Source organism: Ustilago hordei (genome assembly GCF_900519145.1).
Source record: "Ustilago hordei strain Uho2 genome assembly, contig: UHO2_contig_04, whole genome shotgun sequence".
Classification (NCBI taxonomy): domain Eukaryota; kingdom Fungi; phylum Basidiomycota; class Ustilaginomycetes; order Ustilaginales; family Ustilaginaceae; genus Ustilago; species Ustilago hordei.
The window spans coordinates 1,318,094-1,342,735 of record NW_024545261.1 but is presented as its reverse complement, the minus strand read 5'-3'; the positions used below and the strand labels follow the sequence as shown (position 1 = coordinate 1,342,735).

The window sequence follows — 24,642 nt, the reverse complement described above, 5'->3', positions numbered from 1 at the left end:
GCCCATTCGCACAGACTCGGTGCTCATTACCACCACACTCTTTACCACCACACTCTTTACCACCACATTCTTTACCACCACACACTTCTGCTCTCTGAGACTGAGCGTAAAGTCGTATGCGGATCTCCCTGAGACACTTTCACAATGCCTCCATCCTCGGCGCCCGCTTACGACTTGAACCCCAATCTTGACGTCAAGACCATCGACCCACCAGTTCAGATCGGCGCAAGGTGGGCACAGTCTTATCCTTCTAGCTCTTCGCCTTTCGCAGGAGCTGACGTGTTGCCTCACTTGCCACTGCTCAACCTCGCCCAGGGTGTACCTGGTCACCCTCCAACCCAGGCACTGCTTGATCGTATCCAGTTTGAAGCACAGCCGGAGAACGCAGCTTGCCCAGCAGGACATACGCACGGTTATGGTCCAGTCTTTGGCGACCCAAAGCTTCGCCAAGCCGTCGCAAGAGATATCAACAGAGTCTACCGCACACCGGGAAAGGGAGAAAGAAATGCAGTCACAGAAGAGAACGTCGCCATCACTGCAGGCTGTAACCTTGCCTTTACTGCTGTTGCTACCTCACTTGCCGGACCTGGCGATGCATTGGTCGTCTGCGATCCATGGTACTTCAACCACCAAATGACCATGACTGCCTTTGGTATTCAGATCGCCTCGGTGCACACAACGCCGCCAGACTACTTGCCCGACGTTGAAATGATTCGCGCTCTTCTATCGAGCAACAGTCGCGCATCGACCAAGACAATCAAGGGTGTAGTGCTCGTCACGCCAAACAACCCTACAGGTGCTGTCTATCCTCCCGATCTCATTCGTGATATTGCTGCTCTCTGCAACATGTACGGAGTAGCTCTCATTCTCGACGAAACCTACCGCGACTTTCTGTTGACAGGAAGCGACCTCGACGATGCATCGCAGCCCGCATCTTCCTCTGCGACTCACTCACTTCCATACAGCTACGCTCGCCCACACCATCTATTCGAAGATGCACCAGCAGGCTTAGCAGAAAAGACATGGGCTGATGCAGCCTGGGATTGGCGAGACACTGTCATTCAGCTTTTCAGCTTCTCCAAAAGCTACGCTATCCCTGGACATCGTCTGGGCGGCTTTGTCGCGCACCCTGCCTTCCTCCAGCAGAAGATCAAGGACGATAGTGGAGCAGACAAACTCATCTTTGGTCCGACCGCAAAAGCATTGGACAACTTTCAAGTAGCCCCACCTCGCACAGACACACAACGTGCAGTCGCATGGGCCATCGAAGATCCACAGCAACTCGAATGGCGTAGTCAAGTGGCAAACCAGCTTCGTCAACGCAGACGTGCCTTTGTAGAAGCACTTTCGCGGCCCGTACCGGCTTTCTTGAACTCTGATGCAAGTGCGCTAGCGCAAGCTTCTACCGATGCGAGCACGGCCAAGTCGCCGAAAGATTGGGGGTGGCACGTAGAGTCTGCAGGCGCATACTATGCGTTTTTGCGCCATCCCTTCACCTCGGTGCCCTCGGTCAAGGTGGCTCAAGCGTTGGCAGAGTTGGTGGGTGTAGTTGTGTTGCCGGGAGCATTCTTTACGCCCACCCATGCAGAGGCAAAGGGCCAGTCGTCGGGAGCGAGGTTGAGGCTTTCCGTCGCGAATGTGTCGACGGAGAAGCTGGCCAAGCTGCCAGAGCGGCTCGCAATTCTGAGCGAGCTGTGGGATAAGAAGGGCGCTGGATGGGGGATTGATTCTAAGTGATGAGAAGACGGCAACAAAGTCAGTCCGAGCGCCGATTTCGTAGGTAGCCGTATCATATAACTAGCAACATACTCACTCAGCCTGTTCGCAATACAGCCCACATCACTACCAAACTCAAATGTCTCTAGACCTTTGTGAGAAAGCTTGAAACCCATTCTGAAGCCATTCGCTACCTCTGATCTTCTTGGTAGTCGTTACATTCCGCGCATCCTTGACTGCTTTTGCAATTCCGACGAGTTGAGGACGACCGGCTATTGTGCATCAGTGCATAGCTGTTCCATTGTTCCAACCCCGAGCCGAAGCTGCAATCTGGATGAGCATGCCGGAACAGTGACAGACGGTTGAGAATACAATGCCCTCGAGCGCCACGAGCCCACCATGTGCACTTAATTTGAACGGAATCGATGCAAGAGGTGCGTGCATCACACCTGCCTGCTACCGACAATGTGTCGATTCAGGCCTCAGACACTTGTCTGACTGCCTCCTGACAGCAGTTAGTTACGGTGTGGCAAGGGCGTTGAGATGTAACCTGCCTCAGCGCGGCTTGAGCGTAAAAGAGGCATGAGAGCTTCATTCACCGTGAAAGATATCCGTGTAGCTAACCAACGAGATTGGCCACGCCTTGTTCCCGCCCAGGATGCCACGCGGGAGAGGCTCGAGACCTCGAGTTCCGCTCGAGCGACATGAAGGTCAACATGTTGTACGACGGAAGCCTGTCTCAGGATGTACCGGATCGTCTCTCTCATGTTGTCTCTCTCATGTCGTCTCTCTCATGTCGTCACCCTCTGCCAGGCCTCTTGCCGTCTTGTCGAGCAAGAGGTAACCTAACCCACCAACAACCAATCCCACCGCAGCTCTGATCACGTTGCCCGGACTTCCTTGACGAATGTGTCTGTTCGCTTTTAGGGATAACTCCCTTCCCTTTCCTTCCCCTTCCTTCTGGACGACCAACATCGTCGCCGACTGCCAAATTTCTTCTTCTCCGAATCACATCCCGGATAGAAATCAGCATGGGCGACAGATCGAACAGCGTCTCGCTCGTCATCGACACGAGTCGCCGCAGTCTAAAAAACCAAGGCGGATCAGTTGACACACTCGATTCACCTACCACATCCTACCCGAACACATCTCTCGTCTGGTCAACAAGCACTTCGACGACGCCTTCGACCGGCCTCACTTCTACCTCAGCTTACGACCACAACATCTCGCACACTCGACGCTCTATCGGCACAAGCGCAGAGTGCATCATCACCAAAATTGACGAGTATCTTGCTGACCTCCAGATGCCGATTTCAAGCAAATCTGTCAAGGCCGTACGAAGGTCATTGACAATCAATATCGATCCCAAAGAGCTCGCATTTTTCGAGCAGGCCTTGCCTTCCTCACCGGACGCAATGAAGTCTGGTAACGCCCAAACTAGCTCGCCGCCACCTTCGGCCCGCCCGAGAAGACTGTCGATGCCTTCATCTCCTTTCGACTTTGAGAATGGCTTGCCTTCTCCATTCTTCTACCGCTGCTTTGCTAAGCAAGACGGAAAAATTGTGCTGGATGATGCTGCGCCTTTCCCGTACAGCCCTTGTCGAGAGGATGTGTGCATCGAGTCTGCAAGCTTATACGGAAGCATTCTGGGCCGACTCGACGATTACGGCTCTGCATGCCCGATCCGCACGGATGAAGGTTCGAAAAGCACTTCGAAAACCTCATCCAGGCCCACCCAAAGTCCCGAGTCTGTAGGGAAATCACAAGCTCATGAAACACCGTCTCAAGCGGAAGTCGAGTTGCCAAGCATTCGCTTTGACGCAGTCGACGAGAGTGACACCCCGTCTACAAGCGGAGGCACAGACTACGGCTGCAATTTGACTCCTCGATCTTCTCCTCTTAGCTTAGCCACTTCTGTCTCCTCGTGCGACAATAACGACTGTTGCGGTCGCCCAACTCGCGAGACATCACCCTCTCGAAGCTTGGTTGACTCTCTGCCTCGTAACGAACTTGGACAGGTCCCGCGGTCGGAGATGAGACCGGCTACAGCCGACAGAGACAGATGCGGTTCGAGTTCACTGTCCCACTCACCTGTCGCCCTCAGACCATCACCGTCGCTACGCATCTCAGCGACGGCTCCATCGCCGACGCACGAATGGAGCCCACTCCTTCGGCCCTCGCTCGGTTCACATCGCGGACTATCGAGGTCAGCTTCTGCGGGAAACCTCCCCCGTCTCAGTACTGGGCCCACCTCAGCGGGACCACCGGTGGCAGTTGGCGTTGTTCGTAGAGCCGACAGCGGGAGCTCTGGTAGTCACACTGTCAGATTCGCCTCTACCACAAGCACCACTTCACCATCCATCTGTCGACAAAAACCCACTGCTCCATCTCCGCCCTCACCACGCAAAGCTGACCCTCTCAACACATCCCCAACAAGCACACAAATCATCGAAGGAGTGCGCAAACTAAACAAACTCAAAAAACTCCTCGGCGAAGAAGTCTCTTCGCACATCACACCCGCTTCCCAGCAGCTGAGAAGAGTTGACAGAATGAAACCTCTTCCCTTACTCCCCTACCTTCCTTTGCAACGAAGCAATACTTCGCTCACCACCATCACCACTACCGCTACCCACTCACTTTCCATCAACTCTCGCACAATGCTCGGCTCGTACAAACGACGAGACAAAAAACCATGCTCAGCATCAACCTCTTCCACCAACGGTCGACCTTCCACTGCTAGAGACGCTCGTTGCACCTGTCCCAACTGCGCTGAAGTTAAACAGGCTTCTCAAAACTTACTGACCGGGTTGAACCGTGGTGGTGGTGGGGTAGGAAAACCAAGGTTGAGAATCGAGACCAAGAGACCCGGTACTGGAAGTAGCCTGAAACCAAGTGGCTGACGGAAATGTGGTATAGCATTGCATTGCCTGTGGGGGGGTATCATAGAAAATAGTCATTGCTCATCGAGTGTTCGGCTGGAGCGATCTCGTGTGATTCTGCTTGTGAGCTTGTGTAAGAGGGAAGATAGGGAGGCTGAACAAGTCCATTCGGTGGCGGTCCATCCAAACCCTCGACAATTGGGTTTTGCATACTCTTCGGTATAGGCAATACCAACCTGAAACTGTCTTTGCCATTCAAATAAAACCTATGTAATCTCTTCTCCCTTACAAAGCCCAAACTTTCATACAGTGCCAGAGCAGCCTTATTATCCGCCTCTGTCTCGAGTACAATCTCCTGTGCACCTTTGGCAACCATCTGCTGAATCGCTTTACAGACTAACCTCTTGGCCACTCCGCGACCTCGATGCGGGGAAGCAACGGAAATCATAGCGATGTAGCCCCGCACGAGGCGAGACCCCTTCTGATGCCGATCTAATTTGCATACTATACATCCTATCGCTTCCCCACCGGAAAAATTTGTGTTTAGCTTTGAATGCCCGTCCCGGGAAGCGCAAGGGCTGATGGCTAAGAAGCATAGATCCGGCCACTGGTTGACAAAGTATCGATAGGTATAAACGATGTATGGTTCCGATAGTTCCGATTCGATCAAGGAGATCAACGATGGCATTTGGTGTTCTCCTGTGTATTGCTCCAGCGATACTTGCAGTTGACTGTATTGAGTGTGCGTCTTTGCAGGACTTGCTGTAAGATTGTCATTTGATTCCGTTGCCGACGTGGAGGAAGCTGCGTTGGAAGTGTGAGTCTCGAGAACTGCTTTTGATGTGGATGCGCCATTTCCCGGACTTGATGAAGCGCTATTGGCCTTGATGGATGTATTGACCGACATCTTGGCCCTTTGCCCGTTGCCGGTGTCGGTGAACACAGAAAGGAGGAGGATGGAAGGTTACAAGAAAGTACACCGACAGCCTTCGCCGAGATCCGAGATTCCACGCCGCTCAAACTGTGAATTTCGACGAGTCTAACATAATTTTGTTGAAAATTAGCAATCCAACATGATGATGCGAGGTAACATGAGACGATACGGGAGGGATCGGGCGAAGCCGATCTCATCAGAGATCGGATACAACATGGTCCCGCTCGTTGTCAGGCATCGTCATGAAGGAGGATACACCCACATCTGGCATTTACCATCTAGATGTACAGCATGCATGTAAACTGTCCCAAGATTTTACATGTCACCATACATCACTCTAATGCTCAATAGCTATAAGTTGTATTGCCACACTGTCTGATATTGTCTGAAAGCACTGCTTCTTCTCTCCAAGACTGTGGAGTTGATATTGACATTGACTAAAAAAATTATGCTATGAAGAAGAGCCAAAAAAAAATTTATTGTGGGACAGCTTATGGAGCATGCTCCCAAATAGTGACACCACTCCATTCCTGACCTTGTGGGCTTTTGACTACAATGAAACTTGTAATGTAACTTGGTGGGCACCTTCATACACATTGAAAGTAGTGATGTGGAAAGTTTCAGCTCAATCAGATGACTGTGAGCAATCTGGCAGCACTTCCAGTCTGACACCATCATATCTATAGCATCATGATGAAAACCCCTCCCAAGAAGCACTGATTGGCACTCTTTCACCTCCAAAATGGAGAATCTACCTGTTCAGTTGCTGAGAAACTTGGTCTGAGCAAGTCTACAGTGTCTCACATCAGCAAAAGTGCCTCTGCCAATGCTCCAAAGTCAAAGGGGGTCCAGCCAAGAAAACTCCAGCCTTGTCATGTTCACTTCCTGGACCACTATTTCAAGCTCAATTCAACCTCCATGGTCAGGAAAGCATGTCATGCACTGCAGGAGACATTTCACATCAAAGCATGCCCAATGACAGTAAGAAAAGCACTTCATTACTGATGTTACAAAGCACAAAGGTTAGTGAATAAACCAAAGCTACTCAAGAGGCATTACAAAGCACATCTCAAATTTGTGAATGAGCACAAGGACATGACTGTTGAGGATTGGAAGAATGTGGTATGGTCCAATGAGACAAAGATCAACTTCTTTGGACTGGATGGGAAGCAGTTCTGTTGGATTAAGAATGCCAGCTTCAACAGCAAGCTTGTCAGGCAATGGTCAAGTTCAGCAGTGGCTCCATCATGATCTGGGGCTGTATGACATGGGAAGGGGTTGGAGGTATATGCTTGGTGCTGGGATCAATGAATTCAGACCAATACATTGATATCCTGAATGACAAGCTTTTGAAAACAATCTCAGATTTGTGGCTTCAGCATGCATACACCAATGTCATGTTTCAGCAAGACAATGACCCAAAACACATGTCAAAGAAGACAAAAATGTGGTTGGAAGGCAATAGCATTAAGGTTATGCAATGGCTGGGGCAGTTGCCAGACTTGAACCCAATTGAACACCTCTGGCACCATCTCAAATTGTGACTTTCACAGTATAGTACAATTGCAAAGTCCAGGGATGAACTGCTCAAGAGATGTGAAGCTGAATGGAAAGCAATCACTCCAGAGACATGTAGGATACTAATAGAGAGCATGCCAGACTGCATCAAGGTGGTTCTGAAGGCCAAAGGAGGGAATACAAAGTACTAAGGTGTTCTTGAGGAGTGCTCCATAAACTGTCCCACAATTAAAAAAAATCAGCTCTTCTTCATAGCACAATTTTTTTAGTCAATGTCAATATCCATTACACAGTCTTGGAGAGAAGAAGCAGGGCTTTCAGATGATATCAGACAGTGTGGCAATACAATTTATAGCTATTGAGCATTAGAGTGATGTATGGTGACATGTAAAATCTTGGGACAGTTTACACATGTACTGTATATACATATGGGTGGCACATGTCAAATGTGGGAGTCACTATACCTAATGATCCAGCCTGACAATGTGTGGGACTGTGTTGTACCCGATCTCTGATTGGATTGGTCTTCGCTCCATTTTTGGTCAGATCGGTTTCCCCCGATCCCTTTCATAATGGCTTATGTCAACTTGCATCATCGCATCGGATCGTTTCCCTCAGCATCGGCATGTGCTACGAAAATGTATATATATCAAGCTGAGTGCTCTAGGCCCTCACCATGTTCCCGTGATGTCAATATAGTATAGTGTTTAGCTCAGCAGCTTGAACACCGTACTTAGACTGATATCTCCCGATCATCGTCGCTAAGAGTCAAATCTTTTCACAGATCTCAAATGATCTTACTGGAGCATTTGAGGGAACAGAATCAGAATTGACTTTCCATAGGAACCGCAACTTGCGCTTCACTGCAGCTGCAAAGAGCCTTGAATACATACAGCAACCAACCGTCTGCGAACTCTCAACGCTTCATCGCCCAACTGTTGGCAGTTCACCAGAGACCGGAACTGGATCCAAACCCAGCATATCCACTAGCACCCGAGCCGTATCCGCCTCCATTGTTACCCGCGGCACTCGCGTTAGTTTCGCGATCAATAGGTCCTCCACTACCGTTACTGCTCTCCAGCTGACCATGATGAGCGTGGTGTTGCTGGTGGTGGTGAGCGGCAAGTCGAGCTTGCTGACTCTGCGCCTGAGACTGCGATTGCGACTGCGACTGTGAAGCCGAGGTACGCTGCTGAGTGTACTTCTGCGGGTTGAAGACACTCGCTGCTGGCCTGAGGACACTGCCACTGCTTGCTGGAGAAGAAGGCCATTTCTGCGTGGAATGTTGCTGTTGAGATTCCTGCGTCTGCCCTTGCTGGGTGGACGAAGGTTGCTGATAGCCTCGAGCGCCGTAGAATTGGTTTCTCCCCGCAGCAGAACCGAAGGTAGTGTCGTCGAGAACGCCGAGTCCTTCCATTCCGTTGCCTGCTTGAGAAGTTTGCGCTCCACCGCTGCCTCCAGAAGCACCTCCACTACCGCCGCTGGTAGGGAACAGAGAGTAGCACGAAGCTCCGCTGGTCAAGGTGCTTGAGTGACGGCCGCTGAGACCACTGTAGGGCGAACCGGGCGCAGAACGAGCAGCTGCTGCCGAAGAGTGCGCGCCATACTGACTGTATGTCTGACGGTTAGGGGTCATCGATCCGCCTCCGTAGTTGGACACGCCATAGAGAGCGTCGGTCGTCATGCTCATGTTGTTGGATGCACTGCTAGTGTAGCCACCATAAGCGCCGAAAGCACCTTGACTCAAGCCGCTGCCTGCGTCTTGCTGTCGCTCTCGCGGCGAGTATGATGAAGCTATGGTTGAGCCGTAGGCGCCGCCGTTGATGGAAGAGTAAGCGTTCGAGGCTTGCTGAGACACCGACTGATGGTGGTGCCCTGCTTCACGGGCTCGTGCAGCAGCTGCTGCTGCTGCCGAAGCATCCATTCCCAGCGAGGGACTGCGTGAGGTGGGATCGAAGCCATTGGATCGGTTCGTGACCGGCGAAAGTTCGCGCGAGCTCGAATTCATATCGTGCTGAGCACGACTGTACTGCTGGAAACGATTGAATGAGGAGGATCCCCATCCGCTGCCGTCATCCTGCTGGGCACCACTCAAGCGTCCTTCGTCTGCACGGAAGTCATGCACGCTCATCGGCATAGTCGAAGGCAAAAAGTCATCTTGAATGCCCTTGAGCGAGTTTTGCAGCTCACCCGAATGCGAATTGGCTGCCAGCGACCATACATTCTTGATGTGGTCTCGGTCTGGCAAATTAGATGAGCGCGTCTCAAGTACCGGGAAGGTGAGCGAGCTCTGTCCCCACGTTCCCTGAGTCGACAAGCTGGGTGAGGGCAACATTGAGCCTCCACTAGCAGGTGTCTGTGCCTGCGACGCCCTGGTAGAGCCAGGCATGCCAAAGGGCGAGAGACTGCCGCGTGCGCCTCCTGTGTCAGCCTTGATCTCGCTGTTGACCATGAAGGAGACAGGCGAGGGAGTGCTGACCTGACGATCATCGTAGAATGCAACTGCAGCGTTGGAGCCCCGACGACCCTTAGAGCGATAGCCGCCAGCAGAATTATGAGAGCCAAAGGTATCCGTGGGGTATCCATTCTGGGGGTGATCGAGGGGGCCCAGTGAGCCTGGTGCCGCTCCGGCAGGAAAGGCTCGGCTGCGATCCTCAAACGTGGTTTGGGAAGCACCAGCTGAGAGCACTTCACCAATGATGGCGTCCGTCGTGGGATCCACAGGCTGAGATCTGCGGTTTGCGGTCATCAAAGCTGCTTGCACGTTGTCGGGGAAATGGCCGCCAGCACTAGGCTGGACGACTGTCGCATGATGGCCAGGCAGGCGCACCTGAATCTGACCACTTGGCGACATGCCTGCCGGTTGTGTGTCCGAGGCAGTTCCGTTTCCGAGCCCGCCAATCGTGTTGTGGCCATCGGACCAGTGCGAAGTCAAGTCGAACCGAGCTTGCTTTCTGCTGCCAGCACTGACACCCTGAGACGCCAGGTTCGGCACGACTGGAGCGAGTCCTCGCGGCAGTACGCGCGAAGGAAGCTTGACGGGTGTGATCACAGCGCCTCGGTGGAAGCGCTTCGGGAAAAGCTGATCGTCACGAGACAGAGTCTTCATCGAGAGATGAGCCAGTGGAGGATCCCAGGTAAGGGGGTAAACGGCTCGACCTGGCGCCTTCATAGCCGCCACCCTAGCGAACAACTGCTTCTGCTGGTATCGATTGAGCTTGAGTCGCGAGCGAGATTCCTTGATCTGGACCACATAGCGGTTCCAAGCCGGTGGCGCATCCTGTACGACTTCCTGCCTCGTCTCATTAGCTTCCTTAGCCACGAGGGGGTATAAGCGCACGGGAACTGGAGCTGATACAGGCGCGGAAGTTGCAACGGGGGATGCCGCTGGGACCGACATGCGCGATGGCTTATCTTGAGGAGCAGACTCTCTCGGCCTCGGACTGGTACCAGCCTTGGTCGCGGCCCGTTGGGCTGAGAGCGAAGCACTCTTCTGAGGCCTTGAGTCGATAGGCGCGACCGCTGGTGATACACGAGGGCGGGCTTCAACGGGTGATGTAGTTGAAGGCGACCTCGCAGGTCTTGCCAAGATGGTCTTGGGAGCTTCGACTTGACCGATCCTTGCTGTGACGTCTTCAGTCCGCGCTGGAACTTCCAGATATGGGATTCGAGGCCGGCCGACTTTGTCTTGATCCTTGGACCCTCTCTGCCTGCCTTCGTCTCCAAGTTGAGACGTTCGCTGCTCTCGCTGGTTGCGCCGCGATGGCAGTCGCTCGTCGCCAATACGCTGATCACGTTGAGATGACACAACTCTACCGTTGCGATTCTGCTCAGCGGGGACCGCATTGACAGCGGCCTCGGCCTGGTCAAGCGGCTGCGCTGAGGCCTGTTGATGATGCAATTTTGCCTCTTCACTCTTCGCCTGAACGTGCTGTGGTCGTGAAGTCCTCCAAGAAGCGGCACTGTCTGCGGGGCCTGGCTTCCTAGCGGCAGGGGTCTCTACACTGGCTTGGGTGGCGTTGGCTGCCTCAGCAGCTTGCGAAGCTTGCCTCTGAGCGGCTCTCTGTGCCTCAGCTTCTTTCTGCTGCTGTGCTGCTCGAATTCTTTCTTCGATGGCGAGTGCTTTCTGGCGAGCACGCTCTTTCTCGGCCAGCCTTTGACGCTCTTCCTCCTCTCGGCGTTTGCGGGCACGTTCAATGGCTGCATGTACATCCTCTTCCGTTTCAGTAGATACAGGTTGGGCGGATGGCGCCGAAGACTGTGTAGTAGGGACATCGGCAGGTGCCGGAGCTCGAGCTTGAGCCATCGCTTTAGGGCCCCAGGGTGCTCGACCTACTCGGTCCTGACGAGCAGCTGGTGCTGCCTGGGCATGCTGCAAGTGCGACCCACTGTGCTCGTTGTGAGGAACATGGCTAGTAGGCACATTGGGATGTCGGGCCTCGTCAATGGCATGCGATGTCTTGCGACCGACAGTGTTGGCCGGTGCCGCGGGCACAGCTGGACGTAGATTTTGGGCAAGATGAGGCGGCAGAGGTCGACTCGTCTGCGCTGGTGGATGACCGTCACCAGAGCCTGCAACAAGCAAATGTGATGGAAGGGGACGACCGTTAGTGTTGGGAAGACCTGTGGCTGGAACAGAGGGCCTCTCCCGGCTCTGCTGCCGCGGTTGCTGTGGCTGCTCTTGAGGCTGCGCAGGAGGCAACGAGGGTCTTGCCGGCTCTGGCGCAGCAGAAGTTGCAGTGGAAGCCGATCTGGCAGCTGTTTCTACGGGCTGAGCAGGCTTGGCAGGAGCGCTGCTAGCTGGTGGTGCAGCTCCAGGGTTGAGAGAGGCTTGTCGTTGGGCCAAAGGACCCCAAGCCCTCACTGCCTGTGTGGTAGCAGCCTGAGCTGGTTGTGGTGGACCGCTGTGGTCCTGTCGACCGCCGCTGTAAGGTGCTGGCCCTGGTCCAGACCTGCGATCTCGACCATAAGAAAAACCCATGGGTTCACGGCTCTCGGTAGGCGAGCGAAGCGAGACGGAAGCACCTGTTGTGGGGATGATAACCTTCTCAGCACGCTGTTCTGAGCGCGAGGGCCGACTGGTTGGCTGTGCACTTTCGGTGGGTGCTGAGACAGCTGCCTCGCGATTCTTCAAGGGACCCCAAGCGGCAGCGGGTCTTGGGCGCTCGTTCTGCGTCGCATTGCCAGGCCGAGCTGCGTTGCGCTGTGGCCAGCTGCGATCATGGCTCACGTCCTTGAAGCGATCCTCCTTGGAAACGGGCGGTGCGTCGTCTCCATTGTTGCGTGCCCTGTCGTTGGATGTTGGGATCTTGTACTGGGATCCATCACCGAATTCGACAACCTCGCCGAAGAAACCGCAGTCTTCGTCTTCCATCTCGTCCCAATGCTTTCCTGAGCCAAGCGAAGTGCCTCGGAAACGGTCGAGCGCCTGGAGGGCGGCCTGCTGTCTGGCAGCCTCTCGAGCAGCGGCTGCAGCTGCTTTCTCTTCCTGCTCCTGCTTGGCTCGAGCGGCTTCGGCGGCAGTTGGAAAGTCCGAGAGTCTGTTGGCACGACTGTTGGCAGGCGTTGGATTCGGGGAGAGACTGGATTTGACTCCTGCCCAGGGAGCGCGGCTGACGTTGTTGGCCGGACTGACGGCTCGCAGAGAAGAGCCAAGCGCTGCATTTCGGAGTCCTGGACTGGCTCGACCTTGTCCCGAAGCGCTTTCGAGCCCAGTGGAACCTGGCCTGGGCGAGTCCCTTGCCATACTGACGAGACGTGGCGAGGCAGCAGCGCCGGCTGTGCTGCTGGCGACTTGTGGTGCTGCTGATGGATTGGCTAGTTTAGGGCTCGAAATAGCCTTTGGAGTAGGAGCTGAAGCCTCGGCAGGCAGAGGGTCTGAGGAAGTGACAGTTGTGGTGGGCGATGTGTCTGAGGCTGAGTCTGTGTTTGTGGCAGTGGCAGTGGCAGTGGCAGTGGCAGTGGCAGTGGCAGGGGTGGGGGTAGGGGCAGGTGTAATAGCTGTTGGGGTTTGTGAACTTGTTGTTGTCTTTGCGACGGGCGTGGCCGGCTTGGTGGTGGCCCAGCCTGCAGGCTGAGGCTTGGGTACACTTGAAAGCTTTGCGGACATGAGGCGAGTTGAAGCTGACGGTGACGAAAGTCGATTTGCTGGGCGCGGCGATACTGAGGCGCCGAGTTTGAGCGCTGCAGGCGAAGCAGCAGGTGGGGTCGGGCCGGCCTTTTCGAGAAAGCGCTTGTTGACATTGAGAGAGGTGAACTTCCTGGCAGCTGCGGCAGAGACCTGGGCTGATGACGAGGATGTGTTGCCAGTCTCTGGATCGCGAGAGGTGCCATTGGCGTCTTGATGTTGCTCGCTGCGCTCTTGCACAGCTGTCATGGCTTCTACATTGCGCTCGGATCGTGAAGCAGGGATCGAGGAGGTGGTATCGCCTTGATCGGTATGCGAGTCTGACGCTGATGCTTGGTTCGTCTGGGCGAAATGTTGAGATGATTGTGGCAGTGGAGCGACTAGAGGGTCTGCTAGAGAAGCGTCGTTGGTGAAGGAGGGGATGGAGTGCTCCTGAACAGCATTGGAGGCCGCATTCTGGTGGGTGGGAGGGGGCTGGGCGACTGCCAGCTCTCCCGTCCTTTGGTCGCTCATATGCAGTGTTGGTGAGTGTGGTCGACAGGTTGGGTTGCGACCATGTAGCCAGCGACGCGGCAAAAACAAACTTAATGTCGTAGCTGAGATGCCAATCCGTCAATGCAAGGCGTGTGTGATTGAGGAGCTTGATGTGCAAGGCTGAGGTGCGACGATTGTTGTCCGGGAACGCTCACCGATCGGAGCGTAGCCAAAATGTATCAATCGAAAGCAGGCGACACCGTTGCAAAGCTGTGACCGAGTTGAGAGGGCAACGTGAAGAGCGAGATGGTCGATATGGAGCGAAGGGTGGAGGCCAGGGTCGTGCGAGACGATCTGAGGACAATGTGGTGAAGATGGTCGATGATAGTGTAATGCCCAAGAGTAAGGATCAGCCTCGGTCTCGCTCGTTGTGGCACAGAGAGTGAAAAATGAGCGAGCGCAAAAGAAAGTTACTCTCCAAGCGTGGATCTGACTGACCGCCTGACCGGACAATCAAAAAGCAGATTGCAGCCTCACTCGGTTCGTATCGCTCGCCCGAAACCTAACCAACAGAGAAGCAGTGAAGCAGTGAAGCAGAGAAGAAGCAGAGAAGCAGAGAAGCGGCTACAAAGAAAAGAAAGAAAAGAAAAAAAAGCGCACACACAAAACGAGAGACTTGCTCCCGCGCGAAACAAAGCAACATGGACAGCGAAAAGGCATCCTTCCGCTCTATCCCGTCTGGACTCAACCGCACGAAACAAGATCGAAAAAGTATAACCTAACACAAACAAACAAAGTGGATTGCAGGCAAAGACCCGTGAGGTTCTCGAAGCTCGACAAGCAGGCTCCCAGACCGCCGTAACAGGGGGCCGGTCGAGCACAGAAACGAGCGGCAAGGAAGGGCAAATAGCAACGAACCAGGCTGCTAATAGTACGCCTGGCTTTGGTGGAGATGAAGGTAGTGAAGAGAGGAGCGGAGAAGCGAAATGATGTTGTGAAGAGCCGAACGGAGAAGCGGAACAATTCGATTCTTGAGTCCAGGCCAGACGCGCACGCCTTCATGTCTGATCACGTGATGAAACAACGAGCAAAGAGGGAGAAAGAGGGGGAAAAAAAAAAAGAAAAAAAAAAAAAAAAAAAAAAAGGAAGCGAAGAACAAGCTGACAAAGTGGAGTGAGCGCACATCCTTTCTGGAATGTTAGAGCCCCGAAGACGGGACCATCAGATCTGAGTGCAACACGATCGGGATCGGGATCTTACCGTCAAGGGTCCAAATCTTCATGGCATGCCACAAGCCTCGAACCATAGAACCATTTCTCCCGGCAACAAGTTTCGATCATCACCAAGTCAACACCACATCGTCGTTCATAGTAGCGTCCGGTAGGACTGCAAAGGGATGGCCGCTCTGCAACGGCATGTCGCCACCATCAAGAATGCATACTACACACAAGACTCGCGTTCACTCCTTGCCGCCTTCCGCCTTGATCCAGACACCTTTGCTGCTCTACAAGCGGATTTGAACAAGGATGTAAGCATTGGAGCCGGAGAAGAAGTCATATACATCGCCCTTCAGGATACTGAAAACGCCTGCTGATACCGATTTCTATCCGCTCTTTCCAGGCTCGTGGAGATCTTGCTGATTGGGTCCTACGCCAGATCTCAGTGTCTGGCGCTCCCACCGACTCCGATCGCTTCCAAACACTAGTTGGAGACTTCTTATCTTACGTCCGTGACCATGCTCCGCTCTCACACGCCTCTCCATCCATACAGACATCCTATCCCACGGACTGGGATCGAGCTTACGATGCATGGGCTCTCGTCTACTCTCGCGCTTCCACCTTCTTCTCCTTGCCCGACACCACATGGTTCATTCCGACCCTCAGGTTCTTTGCTTCCAGCCTCGTTACATTCGCAATGGCTCTTGACCAACGTACAGATGCCATTCAGAAACGCAAGACAACCGATGCTGCAGGAAGACTTTCAAAAGCAGCTGGTATGGCGGGTAACGATCGGTCCCAAGCTCCAGCTTCCGAAACCAAGCGTGCTGCTGTGCTTATGCTTGCCAACCTCAGCTTCAAAGCCTACTTCAAGCTCAACAACACTCGACTCTGCGAGACCGTCCTGGGCAGTGTCGAAAATGCTCTCAAGGTGAACCGCACTTTCGCTCGCAACAGCGGCATTCACGATGGCTCGGGTGAGCAGTGCTACACCAGAGCTGATCGCGTTACGTATCGCTACTACCTCGGCCGCCTCCGGCTGTTCCAGCACAACATCCGAGCTGTAAGTTCGTAAAGACCGCTTCATCCCGACTTGCGCGCAACACTGACATCTCTCTACATATCTCGACCACGCTATGTCCTCCGCATATTCGCCAGGCCTCCACCCACTTGAGGTGGGCTTTCGACAACTGCACGCTTCGCAATCTGAGGAACAAGAGGGCCATCTTGATACCGCTCGTGGCTACCTACCTCATATTGGGTCGATTTCCGCAGATAGCACTCCTCGATGCTTCCAACTTGACCGACGTGTACGGTGGCCTGACATACCACCTGAAGAGCGGCCAGGCAGCAGCAGCAATGCAGGAGCTGGACCGGCACATGGATTGGTTCAGAGTGCGAGGTCTCTATTTCATCTTGAAAGAGAAGCTACAGATCAGCCTCTGGCGCAATCTCGCGCACAAATGGTAAGTCTCAATCAACCTCTTAGCCCGAAAGACTCAAGACTGATGCTGACCCTCGACCGTTGATGTTGTTCAACTGTAGCCTAACCCTTACCCATCCATCCGCCCCAGCCACGTCGGCTCCTCCAACCATGCGACTCGACTTTCTACTCTCAGCCGCGCGCATGGCATGGCGCGACCCATCCTTACAGCCTCAAGATATCGAGGCAGTGGTCGCTAGCATGATCGATCAAGGCTTTATCAAAGGCTACATTCTTCATTCTAAAGCTATGCTTGTTTTGCAAAAAGGCCCTCACATGGGCTTCCCTCCGATATGGAGCGTCTTCGAAACACGATAGAATCACGTAATACACGAATGCATTGGCTAGAAGATGCATGTATTGAATGATGGGCTGTGACGGTACAAATACAGTTGAGACAATGCTGAGAAGACGGGGGTGTTCAGGATAGGAATGTGGTAAAGCTTGGACGCGATCAGTAATCATCGTCTGAACCTTCCTGGCTTCGAGCAAAGCCCAGAGAAGGACCACCTCTGCTTCGGGCGCGCAAGACAGACACAGCTACAAAGAGAATTTGCAGGAAAGAGGCCGGAGATGTCAGTTATCTCTCTTCTGTCCAAGAACGAGATGATTATGAAAATCAAGCTGTATGACACTTACCATCCTTGCGAACTCCGCCTCCACGGAAAGCTTGACGTGCGGAAGCTGCTGAGTCTTTGTGTCCCTGCTTAGCAGCCTTGGCCTTGTCGCCTTTGTTGACCAAATGGTAGAACTCTCCGCCAGGCAAGAACGCGGGATCGTTGAGTCCAAGAGGATCGTCTTGGTTCTTCTGCTTCTTCGCTGCGCTGGCGCCTTTCGCAGATGTTGCCGACTTAAAGCCACCCTTCTTCTTTTCGAGAGCGCGCTTCAAGAACGCTCTTGCTTTGGCATTAGGCAGCGAAGCTGATCGGTCGAGTTGCGTGGGTCGGACGACTTCATCGAGTGGCTCATCCGGTTGCTCTTCGTCCTCGTCGTCGAAGCTAGTCTTGTGGCTTGAAGACCTTGCAGATGGCCTGTTGGAAGTGGTGAGCGCGCGAAGAATGGTGCCGTCCTCAGCCCTCTTCATAGGCAGTCCGTCTCTGCCCTTAACCACACCACCTGCTCTTTGCTCCTTTCGCCTCTGTTTCCTTTCTCTTTGCAGCTTGGCGACTTCATCTGCGCGTTCCTCTGCCGACCTTTTCTTCAGGATGGACTTAGGTGCCGAAACAGGTTGAGCAAAGACTTCGGCAAAGAGCGAGGGGTCAAGACGAGTCGTCGAGCTTGCTTCGTCCTCCTCGCTGTCACTCCCGCCTTGGCTGAGGGGTTGATCTATCTGCTCTTCTGCCTCCTCTCTCACGTTTGACGGCTGCAGCTCCTTTGCGGTAGCAGCCTCCTTCTCCTTTTGCTTCTTCAGCCTTTTTTGCTCTGCGGCCTGACGCTTAGCTTTCTCACTGCAGGAAGAAGGTGAATGTGCAGTCAGTACCAGTTTTGGAGGTCGAAGATGCGCTCTCATGAAATCGGTAGGGAGTTCTTTCGTACTCACGCTTTCTCCTGTGCCTTCGCCCTTGCCGAGTCTTGCGAAACCTGCTTTTTGGAAGTCTTGTTGCTTACAACTTCGACAGGTGCATCATCATCTTCACCACCGTCATCTGAAGCCTCGAATTTATGAGCTGCGGTTTGAACATTCAAGCTAGAAGCTGCCTCTTGTGTCTTGCTGTCGTCATCATCGCCGAAGGATACGTGGCTGGTGCTAGGTTTGGGCTCGGCGAGCGCTTTGGAGATGGCTTGCTCCTGCGCTTTCTGCACTTGTCGCTGCTTGCGTGCTGCGACCATCGTTCAGTTGCTGTGTTCTGGATGTGCGAATAGTTGATGATGGTACAGCCTAGAGCCGCAACACAAGGCTGAACCCTTGCTGCACAAGCTGGACAATGTGGAAGCCAACTCTTTTGGAAGACTGCCAAAAAAGTAGAACCAAATGAAATTTGGATTAGTCACGCTGAGGTGTTCTGCAAAATCTCGGATCACGGAAGATACGCGTCTGGTCAAACTTAGTCGCTGCTTTTGCGCAGGAGATCCGCTTCGAGAGGCATTCCAACAGCCGAACGCCTCGAAGCGGAGAACAGAGCGAGAGAGAGAGAGAGGGGGGGAGAAGCAAGAGCCATTTGGACAATTCAATTCCACAGATCGACCCTGATCGTGCTTGCCATCCGCGGTTCACCTCAGTCCACCATACACATCACATTTCTTCCTACTGCGCAAACTCGCCGCTGAACGCTTGCACAGGTCTCTGCGCCACTGACAGCTAGCAACTGCTGGATAGCAGCCAGCACCCTGAAGCCCCGTCTCACCAACCGCCAAAAGCTTCTCCGCCTGTTCGTCCGCTCTCGCCCGGATTTCACCACGTTCCCTCGTCATCCCTTCGAACAGCCAGGGCGCGACTCGTTCGCTCATCGTCATGTCGCAGCCAGGCACTACTGAGCCAATGGGCTCGGCAGCCGCGGGTAGCGAGAAGCCGGCTCTTCTTCCCACAAAAGCGTCCGTCGACGGTGAGGCTGAGGAGGGCGAAATCTTCGACGAAGAGGAAGGCGAGATCTCAGAGAGTCGTCCATCAGAACCTGATGGCATCGTGACGCCGACACAACCCGAATCTACCAAGCAAGATGAGTCGTCGGCCCAGACATCACCCAAGCAGCCAGCAACCCCAGAACTTCCAGCCAGCAAGACGCTCGAAAGCGAGAGCAAGGTACAGGACCGCCCAGATGCGACAGTCACAGACGCAGTTGATGACGCTCCAAAAGGGGCTGTACCAACTACTAAACAAAGCGACAAGCCGGGCGAGTCCGCTCCGCAAGAGGAGCAACCTCCCCCCGGGCTCTCGATCGCATCCGCGTTAGAGAAGTTTGAAGAAAATTCAGCAGCTCAGGAGCAAAGCGCAGAGCAGGCGGGCGCTGATGCGACCTCGTCTGTTCCAACACCAGAACCTATTGCTGAGTTCAGCCAAGAGGCGGCAAAGGCTTCGGAACCACAAGAGCTTGGTGACCCAAGCACTCCAAAGCCCGCACGGCAGGAGCCATCAGTGCCTCAGGCGGAAGCTAAATCGGTCGAGTCTTCCACTCCCCAGGATGCCGGCAGCGCATCTCAGATTGAAACGGGAGAAGTGCCAGCCACCGCATCAAGCATGGCGCCAGCATCTGCAGAGCAGCAAACCGACATCACCGACGAACAAGCTGCCGCTGAGGCGCCCAAGGACGATGGACCGGCTGACATGGACGTCGACGAGAAGGCTGCAAGCCCGAAGCAAGCTTTGACTGAAGAACTGACTCAGCCTACTGAGGCTGAGCCAGAACCCATGCAAGTCGACGATTCTGTTCATACACCTGTACTGCCCTCCGAGGGTCCTGAAACAACAGTAGAGGCCGCTTCCGAGCCTTTCGCTAAACAAGCCACCAAAAATGACGAGGTCGCGCAAGAAGCTGCTCAAATGCAGACTCAAGTCAAGACCGAGCCTCCATCAGAGTCCTACGAAGAACCACGTGCCACAGCAACACACGAAGCCGAGCCTGGACACTCCGAACCAGTCGAACTTCCACAGCACAAGGAAGAAGAGACTGCTCAGACCCAAGAATCACGCCCGAACGAAGCTGTTGCAGCGCCAGAATCATCCGCCGAGGATTGCCATCGCTCCCCACAGTCGCAAGCAGTCGCAAACACTGCGACTTTTGGCGTTGGAAGATCCGAAGAGGTATACGCACGACCTGCATTCGAGAGAGAAGAGCCACCAGCATCGAGGAGGACTGGCTCGGAAGCACCTCCATCCAGGTCATTAAACAGAGACTCGGTTGCGCCTCCCTCCGCACAGGAGAAGCGCATTGTCAGAACCAAAGAGTGGTCTCACCAGCCATCCGAGCGTTCTCAAGATCGTGAGCAGCGAGCTCGTGAAAAGGATCGTCGACGCGAGATGGAGCGGATCGAGCGAGAACGAGAGCGCGAGCGCGAGCGTATCCGCGAGTCGGAACACGATAGGGAGATGATGATTGCTCGCGAGAACGAAGAATCTCGACTCATCTGGCTCTCTTTACCTGGCAATGATCATCCGCAGTACTACACAGACACCGACTCGGACTCTTGCTACAACGTTGGAGGTGCTCTTGGAGTCGACCTCACCGACGAGGAGGACAAGGACCTGGATCCGCCACTTCCTCTGTCTCTTCAGGAGTATCATCCTGCGCCTTCTTACTCTTCGACCTACTACGACGATTCCTACTATGTCTCAAAGCGTAAGCGCATCGACGACGACCTCCATGCTACATCGCGTCGCTACCGACGCAAGACCATCTCCAAGTCAACACCTGGAGACCACTTTGCATCTTCAAGCTCAAGGCCGACACCATGTGAAGCTTTGCCTTCGACTAGCATGATCGACATTGACGACTTCCCCGTGCCAGATTCAAGCATCCGTAGTGAACCTTCGGAAAGGCCGTTCGCCAGCAGGATCGAGCGTCCCTCTCTATCTCGTATCTCGCCTTATACTCGGGCCGAAGATGGTCTGGAAGAATACCAAAGCTCCGACTCGGATGAAGAAGCGATGCGCATCGCAGAAGAACGCAAGCGACGTCATGGTAACCGCAGCGGCAATCGCGGCAACAAGCTTTCGCGAGAGAAGGGGGCTCGCTGGGTCCGTCGCGGCAAGCTGGGTGGGTGGACCGAAATGCGTATGGAGAAGGAGATCGGCGATCGATTGCGACACCGTGTTGAGGCGATGCAGAAGGACAACGTCCGTGCGCTGCTATCTGCGATGCCCGAGGAGGACAAGGCGATGCTGGCTCAATTCCCTGCCCTTGGCAATGGTCTCATTCCGAGCGATACCGCAAGCAATGCTCGACGCGATGCACGCGGCGAACTGTTGCCGTCGGATCTTTCAGAAGCAGCACGGATCGATGCAGAGCTCGGCCTGGATGATCTATTGGCTGGACCGAGTGGATCGAGATTGCAGCCTGCTGAACATCTCACATCGACATCGCTGGCCCCTACTCTGCTCAAGCCGGCCATCAAGCCGCGACAGTTGTTGACAAGCCATACACTGCGACACACGTTCCGTAACCCACACATTGCGGCGCTGGGCAAGACAGCGCTCGATTTGATCGAGAGTGAGGGTGTCGTTGGGCGTGCGGTTGGGCGATGCTGGGCTGCTATGGAGAGAGGCGGGTGGAACGAGGATCCAGAGCCAAAGGGCGATGAGGTTGAGGGAGCCAAGGACGAGGAGCTCAACGGTATGGACGTTGACGGCTCCGACGTCGAAGGCTCGACAAGACACTTGAACGGCGACGGTGCTGCAAACGGTGCGGCGAGTAATCTTTTCGGCTCAGCAATCGACAATCCTGCTTTGTCGCATCTGGACAAGCTCTTTGTGACCAAGCAAGGCCTTGCCATCCCGCGTCTGGACGAAATGGGTCAAGCAATCTTTGTTCCTCCTTCACCTGGGACCAAAGCAGCGCGAGCCCAAGCTGGCATGGCCGAAGATGCTGCTAACGAGCCAGTGGTGGAGACGACATTGTTGCCAGCACCAGAGCAGCGCTCGATCGTGCTTGCGGCGTTGGAGTGTCTTCATGATCTGGCGGCGGATTCGAGGGAATACGTCGAGCGATTGGAGGAGGTACGATCGCGATTGGCCGCTGTCAAGCGTCGACGAGCTCAGGTCTGGAACGCAGTGAGGCAGTGGGCGCTTGATAAGGACATTGAAGCGTCGCAAGCTAACGGTGGTGGTGGTGGAAGGCTGGACGCTGGTCTGGGGAGTGCAGCAGGTGCAGAATCCGCGTTGGCATCAGCAGCCACAGCCGTTGCCAACGGTAGCTCGCCGAAGAAGAAGAAGTAAGGTGCCGGCAACTCGTGGGACCGTTTAATGATCTCTTGGTTGTTATGGTCTACGCATGTCGAATGGCAGTCAATTCGATTAGCAGAACATGAAGTCTGAGCTTGATGCTAATTAGCGTGCTGAGGGACGATCAAGTGAGCTGTTCGGGTGGAAGAAGCAACTGCACGTGGACGGCTGACAAGTCTGCATGTGGTGTGGGTGAGAATCGTGTTCACGTGTTCACACATGCCATGCGATGCAGCACTTCATTCTGCGGCAACACCAGGAGGGGCTTGCAGCGTGTGAAGTCCATGCGACAACTAGTGGGTGCTATCAGATATGAAGAAGCGACTGTCGGCTTTGTTGCCTCTTTGCACTGCAGAGTGTGACAGAGTGGGCTGCAGGTGTGTTGACGCTGTGTTCGGTGCATTTGTCCGTCGAGATGCAGGATTGACGAGCATAATCTTGCAGACTGCAGCAAAGAGATTGCGATGCATGCTACCACCATCTTGCAGAAGCAACTGCAATACTTTCGAGTGTTGCTGCGCGTGGCAAACAATCAAGCTGCACAGAGTTCTTTCTTGACTTTTCGGCTTCTTTTTTGAGTGCAGAATTTCAGGGCTGATTTTCCTGGTACAGTCGCATTAAAAGCTGTCAAACAAAATCCTGCACCGCCGATCACGACACGCACGGGAAGACACAAAGGGAAGAAAGAAGAAGAAAAAAAAAAAAAAAAAAAAAAAAGAAAAGAAAAGAAAAGAAAAGAAAAAAGAAAAGAAAAAAGAAAAAAGAAAAAAGAAAAAAGAAAAAAGAAAAAAGAAAAAAGAAAAGAAAAAAAGGGGGATGAGCGCGGTCCATAAGCGAGGTTCTGCCGCACTGACCGGGTTGTCCTGCAGCTTCCCTTTCCTTCACAACCGAAGGCAACCGCCAACACATTCGATCTTGTCCCTGTTTGCACTCGATGTTGCGTTGCCGGACAGAGGCTGTTGACTGTGATTACAAGCCAGACACCGAAGCGAGAAACTAAAGGAGAAAGGTCTGTTGTCACCACACTGACAGTTGGGCAGAATGAAGAACAGGGGAATCGTTTCACAAGGGCCAGGCTTCAGGATGGTGCGTGCGTTGAATGGAGAAACAGCAGCAGGATAAGAAAGTCTGTTCGAGCTTGAGGCACACAAGTCGCTCTAGTTAGTCTTGGGTGGCTCGAGCCTTTTTGTTGATGGCATGCCGACGAAAGAAGCCGACGGGGACACTGGTTCCCTGTCTGCTTTGCTGGGTGCGAAAAGCGTCGACTCAAAACGTGAGCTTGAATTCGACGATAGGCAATCTCTTTGCATTTCATTCGGCTGAGTCTTGATCGGGATTGTGTGAGCGTTCAGGATGGCCGAGGGGGACATACCTCATGACGACCCTGAGAAGCATAAGGAAGGAACAGAGCAAGCCGACGCCACGAGCGGATCGCAACCTCGTCCGTGCATTCGCTTACAATGCCAAGCAGGCCTTTCTTCACACACCAGAGTCTCGAGCTTTGCGGCCGAGCCCGTCACAAGCAAGCAAGGGTCCTACAGCTTTAGCTCAAAGCGCAATGCAATGAGCCGCCGATTGCGGCCGGAGTTGGAGGGAAACATACTCTTCTTGACAAAGCCGAGAAGCCATTGTTGCGCCTCCATACTGCACTCCGCAAATCCTGATGCCTTTGAGACTGATAATGAAAGTCAGGGCGCACTGAACCCTGTCGTGTACATTGCAGCGCTTGTACGAATGCACTAGCTTCCTTGTCAATGCGTTGCATGTCATGACGAGAAGCCACAGCCTCGAAGAGAGAGAGAGAGAAAGAAAGAGAGACTGGAAGCTAGATTTCTGCCCTTCAAGACGAGCAAGTCACAAGGGAATGATTGAAGGCCGCCTCTTCCCGAGCCAATCTTTCCCCCTGTTGGCTTTTGGCCACTCGGCTCTCAGTCGGACTTTTCCCCCTTGTCGGCCTTGCAACCCTCTGCGATGATTCACTGTCTCACTGATTCAACGACGCCTGATCCACCAGGTCATTATCTGCCGCTCCTTCTCTAGAGTAAAACCTTAGGAGACGGAAGCTATCAAGCGGGGGACAAAGGCAAGGTATTGATCCAGGACAGGCACATTCGTCTAATAATCATAACCTTGCCGGTTCTCGTTGGAACAGAAGTGGCAGCGGTGAAACTCTTCTGGAAAGCCCGGCGGTGGCCACTTATCGCCACGATAAGCAACAGAACTCCGGACATACCCTTGAGCGGTAGAGAAAGAGAGAGAGAAAAAAAAAAAAAAAAAAAAAAAAAAGAAAGAAAAAAAGGAGGAATTCTTGTCTTTCTCTATGAGGATTGCGACATGGGTGGGAAAGCAAAGTCAGCGACGGGTGCCGATTGGCTGTTGTACGTGTCAAGGTGACAAGGGCGTAGGAGCAGTGCAAAGT

General features: G+C 53.8%; 8 protein-coding genes across 8 annotated transcripts; 5 read left to right on the top strand and 3 right to left on the bottom strand.

Annotated features, from left to right (window-relative positions):
* Window positions 1-144: 144 nt before the first annotated feature.
* On the top strand, window positions 145-1,737 carry UHO2_02784 (uncharacterized protein; the record flags this gene model as incomplete). Its single annotated transcript, XM_041555572.1, has 1 exon — window positions 145-1,737. The coding sequence occupies one exon, from the start codon at window positions 145-147 to the stop codon at window positions 1,735-1,737; it is 1,593 nt and encodes a 530-aa protein (XP_041411506.1).
* Window positions 1,738-2,747: 1,010 nt separating this feature from the next.
* Window positions 2,748-4,616, top strand: UHO2_02783 (uncharacterized protein; the record flags this gene model as incomplete). The annotated part of the gene is made up of 1 exon (XM_041555571.1): window positions 2,748-4,616. One exon carries the CDS (start codon window positions 2,748-2,750, stop codon window positions 4,614-4,616), a length of 1,869 nt encoding a protein of 622 aa, XP_041411505.1.
* A 40-nt stretch (window positions 4,617-4,656) lies between these two features.
* On the bottom strand, window positions 4,657-5,283 carry UHO2_02782 (uncharacterized protein; the record flags this gene model as incomplete). The annotated part of the gene is made up of 1 exon (XM_041555570.1): window positions 4,657-5,283. The coding sequence occupies one exon, from the start codon at window positions 5,281-5,283 to the stop codon at window positions 4,657-4,659; it is 627 nt and encodes a 208-aa protein (XP_041411504.1).
* A 2,710-nt stretch (window positions 5,284-7,993) lies between these two features.
* UHO2_02781 (uncharacterized protein) lies at window positions 7,994-13,687 on the bottom strand (the record flags this gene model as incomplete). Its single annotated transcript, XM_041555569.1, has 1 exon — window positions 7,994-13,687. The coding sequence occupies one exon, from the start codon at window positions 13,685-13,687 to the stop codon at window positions 7,994-7,996; it is 5,694 nt and encodes a 1,897-aa protein (XP_041411503.1).
* Window positions 13,688-15,044: 1,357 nt separating this feature from the next.
* Window positions 15,045-16,666, top strand: UHO2_02780 (uncharacterized protein; the record flags this gene model as incomplete). The annotated part of the gene is made up of 4 exons (XM_041555568.1): window positions 15,045-15,176; window positions 15,269-15,928; window positions 16,024-16,331; window positions 16,411-16,666. 4 exons carry the CDS (start codon window positions 15,045-15,047, stop codon window positions 16,664-16,666), a joined length of 1,356 nt encoding a protein of 451 aa, XP_041411502.1.
* Window positions 16,667-16,802: 136 nt separating this feature from the next.
* On the bottom strand, window positions 16,803-18,178 carry UHO2_02779 (uncharacterized protein; the record flags this gene model as incomplete). Its single annotated transcript, XM_041555567.1, has 3 exons — window positions 16,803-16,888; window positions 16,988-17,796; window positions 17,889-18,178. The coding sequence occupies 3 exons, from the start codon at window positions 18,176-18,178 to the stop codon at window positions 16,803-16,805; spliced, it is 1,185 nt and encodes a 394-aa protein (XP_041411501.1).
* Window positions 18,179-18,800: 622 nt separating this feature from the next.
* On the top strand, window positions 18,801-22,217 carry UHO2_02778 (uncharacterized protein; the record flags this gene model as incomplete). The annotated part of the gene is made up of 1 exon (XM_041555566.1): window positions 18,801-22,217. The coding sequence occupies one exon, from the start codon at window positions 18,801-18,803 to the stop codon at window positions 22,215-22,217; it is 3,417 nt and encodes a 1,138-aa protein (XP_041411500.1).
* Window positions 22,218-23,576: 1,359 nt separating this feature from the next.
* UHO2_02777 (uncharacterized protein) lies at window positions 23,577-23,966 on the top strand (the record flags this gene model as incomplete). The annotated part of the gene is made up of 1 exon (XM_041555565.1): window positions 23,577-23,966. One exon carries the CDS (start codon window positions 23,577-23,579, stop codon window positions 23,964-23,966), a length of 390 nt encoding a protein of 129 aa, XP_041411499.1.
* Between the last annotated feature and the right edge of the window lie 676 nt (window positions 23,967-24,642).